The sequence below is a fragment of the Phoca vitulina genome, unplaced genomic scaffold (assembly GCF_004348235.1).
Source record: "Phoca vitulina isolate PV1807 unplaced genomic scaffold, GSC_HSeal_1.0 scaffold60, whole genome shotgun sequence".
NCBI classification, from domain to species: Eukaryota; Metazoa; Chordata; class Mammalia; order Carnivora; family Phocidae; genus Phoca; species Phoca vitulina.
In genome coordinates, this window is record NW_022589763.1 from 8,816,196 (window position 1) to 8,830,660 (window position 14,465).

The 14,465-nt window shown below is 41.1% G+C and overlaps 2 protein-coding genes and 1 pseudogene across 5 annotated transcripts in view; 1 reads left to right on the top strand and 2 right to left on the bottom strand.

Moving 5' to 3' along the window:
* Window positions 1-14,465, top strand: part of FRMPD4 (FERM and PDZ domain containing 4) — an 836,952-nt gene that overhangs the window by 373,633 nt on the left and 448,854 nt on the right. The window lies entirely within an intron of this gene.
* Window positions 7,648-9,134, bottom strand: LOC116623776 (E3 ubiquitin-protein ligase Siah1-like). The gene has a single exon (XM_032391214.1). The coding sequence runs from the start codon at window positions 8,674-8,676 to the stop codon at window positions 7,843-7,845; it is 834 nt and encodes a 277-aa protein (XP_032247105.1). The 5' UTR covers window positions 8,677-9,134; the 3' UTR covers window positions 7,648-7,842.
* Window positions 12,658-13,610, bottom strand: LOC116623777 (annotated as a pseudogene).

The window sequence follows — 14,465 nt, forward strand, 5'->3', positions numbered from 1 at the left end:
CCGAAGTTGGATGCTTAACCAACTAAGCCACCCAGGTGCCCCCTAGAATAGTAGGAAATAGTAGGAAATAGTAGGAAATAGTAGGAAACTATTGTAAAACAATAGTTTAGTATTTGTCAGCTATTGTGACTTTTGTCATCACACTATAATAATAGTTCTCAAGTTTTTGTATGCATAATAATCACCTGGGGAACTCAGTATTAAGAAAATCGGCTTCCCATTGATCCTTCTTAGAAATTCTGCTGTGGAATATCTGAATTTTAATCAAACAGCCCGGATGCTTCTGATACAATGGTCCATGCACCATTGTTTTAGAAATACTGTCATAAAGCTTTATGGTTGCATCTTAAAGGCCACTAGTACTAGTATTCCTTGGTACCACGCCCTCTGTGGAGGCGGACTGTGACCAAGTAGATGACGTTAGCCTAGGCGCTCTACTGGGACTGTGTCTGTCGTGCAACTTGCTTAACAAAAACGTGTGGTGTCCGATGTGGCCATGGAAGGGGAAGAGGCATGGAAAATCATGTTCCATAAGTTTGTTATTGAACTATAACAAACATACAGAGAGAAGCACCATCATGAGTGTGCAGCTAAATGGATTTTTACAACTGAGCACACCTTTTAACTAACCAGATTAAGAAACAAAGCTTAAAACACACCTTTTGTTTCCTTTTCCAGTCTTTTATCCACCCCCATCCCCAGTAAGTGTAGCTAACACATAGGATTTTTATTTTTTTAACATTTTCTTTTGTTTTTTCAGTAATCTCTACACCCAATGTGGGGTTCGACCCACAACGCCGAGATCAAGAGTCTCCACTGACTGAACCAGCCAGGCACCCCTAATATATAGGATTTTTCAGAGTTCAGGTTTAGAAGTAGCTTTTTTTTTTTTTTTTTTTTTTTTTTAAGATTCCATTTATTTGATCGAGAGCTTGAGAGAAAGTACAAGCAGGGGGAGCAGCAGAGGGAGAGGGAGAAGCAGGCTCCCCACTGAGCAGGGAGCCAAACGTGGGGCTTGATCCCAGGAACCCAGGATCATGACCCAAGCTGAAGGCAGATGCCCAATCGACTGAGCCACCCAGCCGCCCAAGGTTTAGAAGTAGCTTAAATCTCTTTCTATCACATTTCATTGGTCAGAACGATGACATGTGGACCTCAGCCTAACTGCAAAGGGTACTGGGAAATGTGTCCTTTGTTTCCAGGAAGTGAATCAGGGTGGTTAACGTAATATTTTCTCCATTATAGTTAAGTTTATAATCTAGAATGGAATCTCATGGTCCAAATAATGATACTTTCTATGCTTATCTATGGGTGTGACAGATTAAATAAAACCTTGCTTGCTTGCTTTGCTTCTTTCTTATTTAAAGATTTTATTTTTAAGTAATCTCTGTACCCAGGATCAAGAGTTGCATGCTCCACTGACTGAGCCAGCCAGGCGCCCCAAAAGCTTACATACTTTATAACTTAATTCTTCTTTTTTTATCTTTTGTTTAATTTTCTTTAGAAATTAAATTCATTCCCAAATAGATATATATTTATGTTAATGATTACTTGAATACTATTAGATGGAGTTGTGGATGGCTGGCAATTTAGAAAAGGTAAAATAATGTGAATTTCTAGGGACAACTCGTTTGTCAAACATGTCCCGAATACCATATTAATTTTATGGGAATGAACATTAATCCTGATGGGTTCTGGGCTCCTGAAGAATGTCCAGGTATGCACTAGTTGTGTCTTTAGATCACAAGATAAATTTCTCCACTTTGCTTTCTTTCTTAACCATAGCTCTTTGACATTTGAAATTGGTAGTTGTCTTTCTTATCTTTGTGAAACCCTTAAGCTTACTCATTAAACACTTGGTGGTCAACTATGTTGTTTCACATATGAGTGTTTTGTTCCTTTTTATTGCTTAGTGGTATTCTATTGTAGGAATGTACTACATTTTGTTGATTCACCAGATATTGGACAATTGAATTGTTTTCAGTAATTACCTATTACGAATAAAGTGACTATGTACACGGGCATAGAATAGAAGTCTTAGTATGGACTAGAACTCACAACCCTGAGATCAAGAGTCGCATACTCCACCGACTAAGCCAATCAGACGCCCTTGTTTACAACTGTGGACTGCCCCCCAAAATTTAATAGCCTACTGTTGACGAGAAGACTTACCAATGACCAGACAGCCAATTAACACTATTTTGTATGTGATATATATTATATACTGTATTCTTAAAATAAGCTAGAGAGAAGAAAATGTTATTAAAATCATAAGGAAGAGAAAATATATTCACAGTACTGTATTTACTAAAAAAAAAAAAAAAAATCCATGTGTAAGTGGCCCCGTGCAGTTCAAACCCGTGTTGTGTAAGGGTCATCTGTGTATCCTGTTTCTTCACCATCCTGACAGCGACATAATTTCCTTTCTTGTGTTTCCTTCTGATCTTTATCCAAAAGTCTCTGTTGGCAAGTGGGGGACTGCAAATGCCTTTTGTGATTTAGTTTGCTCCTCTGTTGAGAGAGTTTTTATTTTGCTTACTTGGAATTACTCCCCTAGGATGAATATCTATGAATAGTATTACTGGCATAAAGGACATAAGTTTTTAAATTCATTTTAATATGTATTACCTCTTTGTTTTCTAAATTCGTACCAGTTAGGAAATGTCCATTTCCAATCTGTATAGGCCCTGCTCTAGCAGAGATAGTCTTTGAATAAACCATCCTTTGTGTACATCTTGAGAAAGCAGCTGTGCCAGTTTGCAAGCCTCTAACAGTAACAGTAATAACTTCTCCTTTCTTAAAGATCCTATATATGAAACAAACAATATGCTAAGTTAGAATTCTATTGCTAAATAAAATCCCCACAACAGTTTTAAGATTTGAAGTATGGAAAGAAAGGAAATGAGTTTAGAAAGATAAATCTGTTTGTGCACTGAGTAAGGATAGTATTTTATGCAATAAAGCCTCCTTAAGTAAACATTTGATGGAAGGAATAAAATCTTACTTGGCACATAAATCATTTTTATTAACAGCAAGTTTGTGTGTATAAGTGAGCACTAATGTACCCAAGGGAAGAGGAAATAGAAGGAGCGATTATGGCAAATAAGATGAGGGCAGACCTGCCTCACTGTTTGTCATAAATTGGCCCAAAATTGTTTAACCAAAACTAAGGAAGGATAGATGGCCATCCTGATGGCACTTTACATAATGGTGAAGCTAATATTTAATCAGTAGCAACTTTCTCTAAGGGCTCTGCGTGCTCTAAAATCCTGATGTAATTCAGGTCTGAATGGAAAGTTTTTCCTGCCCTCCTGCCTTTTGATTTCCATAGCTTAACTGAGAATGGAACAACAACAAAGATAACTCAGGTGTAGCTTTGTGACAGCAGCTGGGCTTTTATGCAGAGCTAGCTAGCAACATTTCAATGGGTGGGATTCTCTGGAGTAGTGTTACCTGAAGACATGTGGACAAGAAAGAGCCTCGCTCTCTGGCCCGGAATGAGAGCATCCTGTAGCATTTCACAAGCAAGCTCCCTTTTACAGGTGTGGACAGCGAAGATAGTATAATGACGTAAGCGAGAGGAATGGCAAATGAAGATGAAACCTGGCTGGGCTGAAGTGGTGTGCTGTCCTCGGGTTCAGTGCATGTGGGGTGGTGGGCCCGTGCATTACCTATGGCATCAGCCAGCCTGGGTTGGAATGGTACTTACGACCTCCTAGGGATGTTGTCAGCATTAAATGAAAAGATCGGTGTCTGGGGGGGTGCCTGTGTATTCAGACTCTTAGTTATCCTGCCTTTAAGGATGCTCTTGAACTTTGTTTAAACCGACTTTTGCTAAATTCACCTGATCACAGGATCCTCTTTTTGCATAACATTCACGAAAATCTCATGGCACCAATGTTTGGGAGAGCGCATCGCAGAAACTGCTTTATGGTAACATGATAGCACTGTCACAGCTGAAGTAGTAATAAATAATACAGGAAACTTCCAGGTTATTTAAGAGCTTTTCAGCAATACCTGTTGTTATACTTGTTGCTTGTATCTAACTAAGGTCAGTTACAAACTTAAACTCTTTCAATCCTGGCACTGCATTGCAGTCCTCACTAGTGAGAAGCTCTAGTCCACCAGACATGATCTAGAATTTCCGATAGTGACACGAGAAGTTCATCTGAGCTTTTAAGAAACCAGTTACCACATGAAGTTGATAGGATTCTGGTGAAGGGCAAACATGCTTGGCCTTTCACAGAGCTTGAGCTGCCTTATTGGGGTACATTCCCATTTTTACAACAGGTTTATGGAATATTAAAACTTGGTTGACAGTCATTTGTGAATTCCTTGACTTTGTGGGACACAAGGTTGGTCACCATTGGATAAGACTGTCTTTTTTTCTTGGGTCTGTGTGGGGTTTTTATGATGTTGTCTTTGTTGCCAGGTAAAATATTAAGAATGTAGTTAAGACTTGGAGACTAGCCTTGGTTTTCATGCTTAGAAAGCTTGATCAATTGGTGGATTTATTGGGTGTTTTTCATTATGTTTAGTGGAAGATAAATTAGTTTTTTTATCTCTTGTTTGCATAAATCATCTATCAAACTTTATGCATGACCGCTGCTCATTTTGAAGTTCTCTCTTAAACAGGAAGTGAGATAAAACCAAGCTGGTGGAATTGGTAGGAGGTATTCTGTCAGGAGCTATCACATAATCACATGGGATATTGTGATTAATGTCACAGTGGCTACAATTGTGTTGTGGATAAGTTTTATCCCCCAGTAACGTATTTCCCTTTTCTGTTTTATCATGCATTCAAGTCAGGGAGATAGGGAGGTTTCTGTTTCAATCTTGAGGCCGCAGTAGAACCTTACTTAATATTTATGAGCCTCAGTTTCTGGAAGACTCATTTGGGTGAACTTTAAAAAAAATGTAGATTTCTTAGCCCTACCCAGATTTGCTAGATAAGAGCCTCCTAGTGTAGGGGGAGGAATGTGATTCTGTATGCTTTGAAAGCTCCTGGAGCCTAAATGATTATTCTGTGCAGCTAGGCTTTTCACCGGCATTGGGAGCCAACAGATGAGATTAAAAACCCCAGTACTCCCCATCTTATGAGTCTTGTTAATTCTGGTTTCTCGTTCTTGAGTAGAGCACTGATTAACCAGCGTGAATGTCTTTGTCATGGCCATTCTGAGGACAAACATTTGTGTGCTCTTTTGGTTATTTCTATAGCACCTTCCTACTTAACATGAGTTCTTGAGTGTTGTGAGTGGGATGACCATCTAACCCAGGGCATTTCTGAGAGTAAAAGGAGGGCCATTAATAATTACCGTGGGACAACAGACATAAACCAGAGTTGTTCCAAGCAAACAGAGATGTATTGCCACCCATAAGGACCCAGCCTAAGTCAAAGGAGAGAGAATAACGAGAGGAAAACCCATTGAAGAAGGTCACAGGGGAGTAGATCTGCCTTTTTTTTTTTTTTTTTTTTTTTCTGCTTCTCTCTCCTTTCTGATACTTTGGTACCCAAGGGAACATAGGGAGATTAGATTGGCAAACACCCCTGTTGGGTGGGATTGGGGCAGGAAGGGAACAATGTTGGAATCATCTGTGAACTAGATTATGTTGAGCTGTGCAGCCTTTGAATTAAATCCAGACCTATCAACTCAGTCAACCACAAGAGGGAGTAAATTTTTATGCTCACCCACCATAGAATCAGGGCTGAGCTGGGCTCTGGGACACCACAATGAAAGATTCCTTGCCTTCATGGAGCTAACGGTATAGTAGGAGGTATAAGTGAGTGCACAGGCCATTCAAATTCTGTATGAAGTTAAGTCCAGGTTTCCTGCAGAAAGAAGAATGCAATTTCACAAGTTGCAGGGAGTCCATGTAAACCCAGAAATAATATTCAACAGGACCCCAGCCACTACCAGGACCCTCACCAAAATTCTCCATTGTTTCCCAGTCTCTCCTATTTTACTTTCAGTGGCCCATTTTTACTTTCTGAATGTGGTTTTTTTTTTTTTTAATTTGCCAGATATTCTTTTAATGAGAATTATAAAAGAACAAAAACATTTTTTTGCAAATTGCTTTTTAAACAAATGATTTGCTTTTGATTACAAATACTGTGTAAGACGATGCCTTCTTCTGCAAAACCAATAAATACAAAAACAAATTTTATTTTATTTTTTAAAAGATTTTATTTATTTCTAGAGAGAGAGGGAGGGAGGGAGAGAGAGTGAGAGTACGAGCAGGGGGAACAGCAGGCAGAGGGAGAAGCAGGCTCCCTGCTGAGCAAGGAGCCTGATGCAGGACTGGATCCCGATGCAGGACTGGACCCCGATGCAGGACTGGACCCCGATGCAGGACTGGATCCCGATGCAGGACTGGACCCCGATGCAGGACTGGATCCCGATGCAGGACTCAATCCCAGGATGCTGGGATCATGACCTGAGCTGAATGCTTAACCTACTGAGCCACCCAGGCATCCCAAAAACAAATTTTAAACATGTGATTTGTCTAAGATATTTGGAAGAAAAAAAACCCACCAGATTTTCTTTTCTGGAATTAAAAAAAAAACAGTATTCCCTAACCTGTCAAAGAATAAGTTCAAAGGTATGACTCAACTGGAGAAAAAGAGAGAGAGACAGACAGATAGACAGAGACCATCTTACAGCTGCTTTAAATAGCTTCTGATAATTCTTCTGCTGTTACCTTTCCTTTCTGGAACTCATATCTTCTCAAAAGAGTTGAATGTAAAATATTTCTATTTTTTTCTTTTTTCTTTTCCTTTTTTTTTCTTTTTCCTTTTTTCTTTTTCTTTTTTTGTTTTTTTCTTTTGTTTTTGTTTTTTCTTTTCTTTTTTCTTTTTTCTTTTGTTTTTTGTTTTTTGTTTTTTTGGTTTTTATTCTTTTTGGTTTTTTTTGTTTTTTGGTTTTTTCTTTTTGTTTTTTTCTTTTTTCTGTTTTTTGGTTGTCTTTTTTTTGTTTTTTTGTTTTTGTTTTTTGGTTTTGGTTTTGTTTTTTCTTTTTGTTTTTTTGTTGTTTTTTGGGGGGTTTTGTTTTTTCTTTTTCTTCTTTTCTTTTTTCTTTTTTGGTGCAAAATGGTGGTTTCATTAAAACACAGGGACAGGGCCCATGGGCAGAAAGAGCTGCTGCCTAAAATATTTCTAATAAACTGATTAATGGGAGAAAAGGAAATATGTATTGAACACCTATGTATAAGCTTTACCATAAACAACTATGCATATCAGAAAGACACTAACTTTAAAAAAGTCACCAAAAAAAAAAGTGAGGAAAAACCTGAACTACAGAGAAGAAAGTCAAATTTAATGAAAAACTAGAATTAATAAAAATTAGCAAATACACACACACAGCAGCACTATGTACTGACCCACCCACAAAGGGGAAAAGCAGTGGTCCAAGACCACTCAACATGGCTTGTTGGTTAAAGGAAAAAAACAAACCACACACACACACACACACACACACACACCCAACTGTCGGGCACACAGACAAAACCCAGTATTTTTCAACAGTACACTCAATCTGCAACACAAATTCAGAATTATTTAACAAAGCTTCCTTTCTTAATACAAGAGATGCCTATGTTGGGTGTGTGTGTATATATATATACACCTATATGTATATTTTAAGTGGTTTACTGTCGACGTATTTTTAAATATATTAGTGTTACTACATGCAACTGTTTTCTGTATTTAACAGCTTTTCCTTTTATTGACCTCATGCGTCTAGACCTATCAAAACTTTCAGGTTGACAGACAAAAATGGGTGCCGTATTCTCTGAAATTGACCGCAATGGTTTTAAACAGTGGCCAGAAAACGCGGGCTTGCCATTTCAACACGTGGAAATGGTTACACTGATGCCCAAGTTGCCGTTTTCCGCAAAAAACTGTGCAACGCTGGTATCAAAGACTAAGCAGTCACTGTTCATGATGACTGTGGCGATTCCGTCGTGAATGGAGCGCGGGGTCGCTTCCCAAGTCAGCCGCCGCCTGGGACTGTTGAGCTCAAGACGATAGGCGAACTTTTCAGCTTGCTTTTGTGTTCCTATCAGCTGGACGATCGCGAAGAACTGCTGGTGACCGTTGTACTTCTCTTGCTTCTCCAAGACTAGTAAGAAATGAACGCCAAAACAGGACTGCGTCATCACCCAGTCCACGGCCCCGGGGAGGTTAATGTCGGTAGCCAGGAACACGATATCTTCTCCCTTTAGGGACGTGATGGAGTCGTGCTGATGCATCAGATGGGGCATGACGGCATCCACAGAGCCTTGCCATTTACAGAATGCCCCAGGACACGGGCACAGGTAAGGCCTAAACTCACAGAGCTTCTCGTGGGTTATTTTATCTGCGTGTGGCAGAGTTAATTCACATCCGTACGAGACGTGTTTACACGGGAACAGTACGGAACTGGCCACCTTCTCCATAGCTAAGTTGCGAATGGATGCCAGAGGGCCCCGGCAGGTCGGACAACACTTGAGCTTCGGGCGACAGGTGGTACACACAAGATGGCCACTATGACACTGAAGAATGGGTGGTAACACGTAGTCAAAGCAGACCGGACACTCAAAAAGACTTGCCAGGTCAGTGTTGGACGCAGTCGTGCCAGCCAGGACGGGCAGCCCCTGGGACGAACGCTTTGAGGTTCCTGATGAAGTCTGGCGCTTCATTTCTGGGGGTGGACAGCGCGCCTCAGACCCCGGTCGTGGCCCAGACGCGCTCCGTCGTCTCCGCCGCCAACCCTTGCCACCGCTGGCAGCGCCACCGCCTCTTCCCCGAGCCGGCACCGGCACCGACGGGACACCCTGGGCCGCCGCCGCCTCTCGAGTGTTGCCCCTCAACGGTCGCCTCCGGCGCTCTAGAACGCGCCTTTCAATAGTCGCGTCAGACGCTCGAGAGCGCACCTGGCAACGGTCGCCTCAGACGCTGGAGAGCGCACCTGGTAACGGTCGCCTCAAACGGCTCAAGAGCGCACCTGGCAACGGTCGCCTCAAACGCTCGAGAGCGCGCCTTTCAACGGTCGCCTGAGGCGCTCGAGAGCGCGCCTTTCAACGGTCGCCTGAGGCGCTCGAGAGCGCACCTGTCAACGGTCGTCTCAGACGCTCGAGAGCGCGCCTTTCAACGGTCGCCTCAGACGCTCGAGAGCGCGCCCCGCAGTGCCCGCCCCCGACGCTCAAGAGCGCGCCCCGCAGTGCCCGCCCCCGACGCTCAAGAGCGCGCCCCGCAGTGCCCGCCCCCGATGCCCGAGAGCGCGCCCCGCAGCGCGCTGCTGCCGCCGTCGTTCGGCGCGGTTCTGGCGGCCGCCTCGCACCCCGCATAAATGGCACACGCTGCGGCTGCAGCCCAGAAGGTAGGGCCCCGCGCGCCGGCAGCCCGGGGGGGCGGGGCTCTGAATGTGTTTTATAATCCTAAATTCTACGTAGTCAAGAAGTACTAAAGATATAAATGCTTCAGGCTCTAAATTCTCCTACGCTATCTCTTGTTCCTGCTCACAAATCCAGTTTTCTTTTTTAAAAGAATATTTACTTATTTAGGTAATCTCTGCACCCAACGTGGGGCTTGAACTCACAACCCCAAGATCAAGAGTCGCACGCTCCACAGACTGAGCCAGCCTGGCGACCACAAATCCAGTTTTCTGAGGCCATTAATGCGTGGTAAGGACTGTTTAAAATAATTGATATGAGGAGGGGCCCCTGGCTGGCTCAGCTGGAAGGGCATGCCACTCTTTTTTTTTTTTTTTTTAAAGAATTTATTTATTTATTTGTCAGAGAGAGAGGGAACACAAGCAGGGGGAGTGGCAGGCAGAGGGAGAAGCAGACTCCCCGCTGAACAGGGAGCCCAATGCGGGGCTCGATCCCACGCTCCTGGGATCTTGACCTGAGCCGAAGGCAGACGCTTAACGACTGAGCCACCCAGGTGCCCAGGGCATGCCACTCTTAACCTCGGGGTGAGTTGGAGCCCCACGTTGGGGGTAGAGATTAGTTATATAAAACTTTAAAAAATAAAATAATTGATATGAGGGTGTGACCCTCCTAGGGACTACTTTTAATTCAAAACTGAGATACCTTAACCCAAATCATTCTCAAAATGGTATATTTGTAAGGTTGTCAGATTTAACAAATAAAAATACGAAAGATGCTCAGTTAAATTTGAATTTCAGGTAAACAAAGAACAGCTTCTCTTTTTAGTAGGAATATGTCTCATGCAGTATTTGGGATGTACTTATACTAAAATATATTCATTGTTTATCTGAGATTCAAATTTAACTGGGTATTCTATATTTTATCTGTCAACCCTCCCTATTTGGAGAGCTATGTTTGAAGCTTCCTGAAACTCTGATTTGGTCATTTTTTTGTATAACCATAGCCCTAACCATGTCCCACCATGGGATTATTTTCTTTCATTTTTTTCAAAAACCATTATTTATTCCTACTGTAGTTCAGGACTCAGACACAGAGGTCACTGTGATGAGTGGAAGTGAACAGTGAAGTTACTGAATGGGAAGTCCAGGTTCAAGTGTGTGCAGTTGGCTTGCACCTGTAAGCAATGTGGTTTTACTGAAACTTCCAGGGAAGGCAGTCAGTGGCTGGAGCCAGGTAGAGTAGGACCAGGATCAGGGGTAGATTTGGAAATGGAGAGAGACAACTGTGGGCCATGTAGACAAGGCAGGGAAACTTCTTGAAGGCAGGACTTGTGCTGTATTCATTTTGCATTGCCACATAGCTTACACAGTTCTTGAACTGTAGCAACTATTCAAATATTGGTGGATTAAATTGCCTCTTCCAAGTGACTATCTTCTGATTTTTCTCCTTCTGTATAATCCAGTGGGAAATGAAATACTTGACTAATTTATTTCTTAGCTGGCTCCTGCACATGTGTGCTTCCCTTATTTAAGTTTGTAAATGGCCCCATGGCGTTCAGCAAAAGAATCAGTATGCGCAAGAATGGACTGGTAGATTTCATAGCTAGCTGAGCTAGGCAGAGAATACTTTTAACATCAGGGCTGAATGTGAGGGTGTATGTGTGCATGTAAAGAGACAAAGAGAGTGTGAGCACCATGCTAAAGATAGATCGCTGTGTTGGCATTTTACAATATAAAACTTACATTAGAACCTTCGAAGTACAGATTAATTACAAAATGAGCCAAAGTCAATTCTGAAGGTGAGAAATGACCCAGTGTTCGAGACAAGTTATATAGCAGGTTGTTGAGCGTTTGCTCTGGCTTGAGCAGAGACGTGCATAAATACCACTGAGAGATGATTCTACTCAACAACACTCTTGGTTTTCCTCCTACTGCACTTTTTGGTGACTGATTTGCAGCCTCCTGGAATGTTGCCAGCCATCTCCAGGGGTGTTAAGAAATATCCAAAACAAAATTAAAATAATTCACTTTAATTTAAAATGCAATTATATATATATAAAACACTTTTAGGAGCAGTGGGATTGGGTGTTAGAAAACCAGACCAAGCAATGGAGTAGCAATTACAAAGTTGGGAAGAGAAAAAAAAAAAAACCACAAAACATGCTAACAACTTGCTAATGGATTGGACACTGCTTGGGGAAGAGCTAGAAACCAGGAATAAAACCAACCTCTCCATTTAGTTTTAATCAAACTCCTGGGAATTCATCCCTATTCTTGTTTGAAATGCCATCTGCAGAGTAACTTGTTATCTGATTTTGATTATTTGCTTGTGATTCACTCATTCATTCTTCCTTTGTGTGCTCTTGCTAAACACCAGGCTTAATAACACATAGGAGGAGTTTGAATGGGTTCTTTTAACATCCCTATATTGCCATTCCATCTGCAAACACTGTCCTCCCCTACAATGGAAGCTGGGAAAGGGGTGCAGCATCAGAGTGTGGAATTTAGTCAATCAAATGGTGACCATTGAGAGCCCAAATGTGCTCGGTACTACACATCCCTTTGGGACGATAAGGATGGTAATGGCTTTGAGAATGAAATAATATGTTCTGACTTGAAGGACAAATTAGGGTAAAGCAAGGAGAAAAGAGAGGATGAAATATTCTCTCCTTTTACAGACTAAATTTAATTGTAGTTAATAGCAGCTGACTTTCCCCATGCCTTTGCTGTGGGAAGAGAGACCTTCCACCAAAATAGGGGCCAGGGTTACTGAAGATTTTAGGTAATCTGGTTTTTGACCATCAGGTAACTGAACTTCTTTATTTTTATTTAAATTTTTTTTAATTGAGCAAAAGCGTTTCCTTTTTATAAACTATTAATAGATGCTAAATACAAGATGGATTTTAAAATGAAATCATGGGTGCGTAGTTGTAATCATAAAGATAAGCACACAAATCAGAAGCTGTACAATAGGGGTGCCTGGGTGGCTCAGTCCGTTAAGTGTCCGACTCTTGATTTCCACCCAGGTCATGATCTCGGGGTCGGGAGATCAAGCCCTGGATCAGGCTGCAGGCTCATCGTGGAATCTGCTTGAGGTTCTCTCTCTCCTGCTGCCCCTCCCCTCTCTCTCTAAAATAAATAAATAAAATCTTTAAAAAAACAGCTATACAATATTGGGCGCCTGGGTGGCTCAGTCAGTTAAGCATCTGCCTCCCGCTCCGGGCCCTGGGATAGAGCCCTGCATCTGGCTCCCTGCTCAGCGGGGGTCTGCTTCTCCCTCTCCCTCTGCTCTCTCTTTCTCTCTCTCTCTCTCTCAAGTAAATAAATAAAATCTTTATTTTTTTTTAAAGCTATACAACATTAATGGCAAATCCAAATACAAGCGAAGATAATCCTCTGAATTCTCTGTTTCATCGAGCATCAAAAACCACCAATCTTTTAGTCCTTAAAAGTACATAATTCTGCATGCACATCTCTGCATGTGATTGGATCCCTGGATTTTATTTCATTTCTCGGGTGACATTCTCTGCACCTCTACCACTGGCTGTTGCTTTGGGGCTTGAACATCCTTCCAGGTGTCCATTGATAGTCTCTCCAAATCCCCACCAGCTAATTCCCTACCCATGTAGCCGGGAGAAACTTCTCACTCTGGGCTTCTAAACAGATTCTGACTCTCGCTCTCTAAGACTTTTTTTAGATATTAAAATTCATGCTTTCTCTATACCAGAAAAAAGGGAAAAAAATTTTGGCATGCATAACTAATGAGGTAACTAGTACTACTAAGCTGCTTTAGAAGATTAAACCATCAGTAATTATGAAAGTAAGTATAAATTAAAGGACAGTGTTTAGATTTCAGTGTAGTATTTTATATCCAGTATTCAGTATTGTTCTTTTTATCCAGTATTGTATTTTATCTAGAGCCATTACTGAACACCTATATTTGAAAGTCAGAGTAGAGTCATAGAAGGACCATGGCTTTTTATCAGATATAGACAAACAAGAAGAAAAACTATGGCACCAATAAGTGCTAAAAACTATGGCACTAAGAGTAGATGTGTACATGTTTATTTTAAATTCTTTTATTTAAATAACTCAGTAAAGATATTTTTAAAATGTGGTTCAAGTCTGAAGAATGATACAATATACAACCATGTATCCACAACTCATGTACGTATACTTTTTTTTTTTTTTAAAGATTTTATTTATTTATTTGAGAGAGAGAATGAGATAGAGAGAGCATGAGACGGGGGAGGGTCAGAGGGAGAAGCAGACTCCCCGCTGAGCAGGGAGCCCGATGTGGGACTCGATCCTGGGACTCCAGGATCATGACCTGAGCTGAAGGCAGTCGCTTAACCAACTGAGCCACCCAGGCGCCCTCATGTACGTATACTTTTATAATCCTACTATAAAAATGATATAGTGAAGTTAAGAAAACTAAGTTTAAAAAAAATCAGAAGCAAGTAGAAATGAGAGATAATTCAAAAGTAATTTTTGCATCTGAAAATTTGGCACCAAAAAAGAAAAAAAACCCTTCACGGATATATCTTCTATATTTTTCTATTAAAAATTACAATGAAAAATTTGCAATGAAGAAATTATTTCATTGGAATTGTTACTTTATATATTTGTATATAATTTGCATATTGTATATATTATTTGAAATAACTTATATATTATTTGAAATAATTTCATTGGAAAAGTGCTTTAAATTTAAATCATGAATCCTGGGGTACCTGGCTGGCTGAAGTGGAGCATGGGACTCAATCTTGGTTGTAGATTTGAGCCACACATTGGATGTAGAGATTACTTAAAAATAAAATCTTAAAAAAATAATCTGAATCCTAAGCAAATATATATTTTTTACAGATTTATTTATTTTTATTTTGGAGAGAGAGCCGCGTGAGCCCTTGTGGGGGGAGGGGCAGAGGGAGAGTACATCTCAAGCGGGATTCCCACTGAGTGTGAAGCCTTGACACGGGGCTTGAGATCATAACCTAAGCCAAGATTAAGAGTCAGACACTTAACTGGCTGAGCCACCCAGGCACCCCTGAGCAAATAGTTTTTAAGAAGTGAGAAAAAGTAAAATAAAGGAAAAGG

Bases quoted from the DNA above. Each gene is read 5' to 3' on its own strand.
- LOC116623776 (XM_032391214.1), bottom strand. From the start codon at position 8,676: ATGAAGCGCCAGACTTCATCAGGAACCTCAAAGCGTTCGTCCCAGGGG.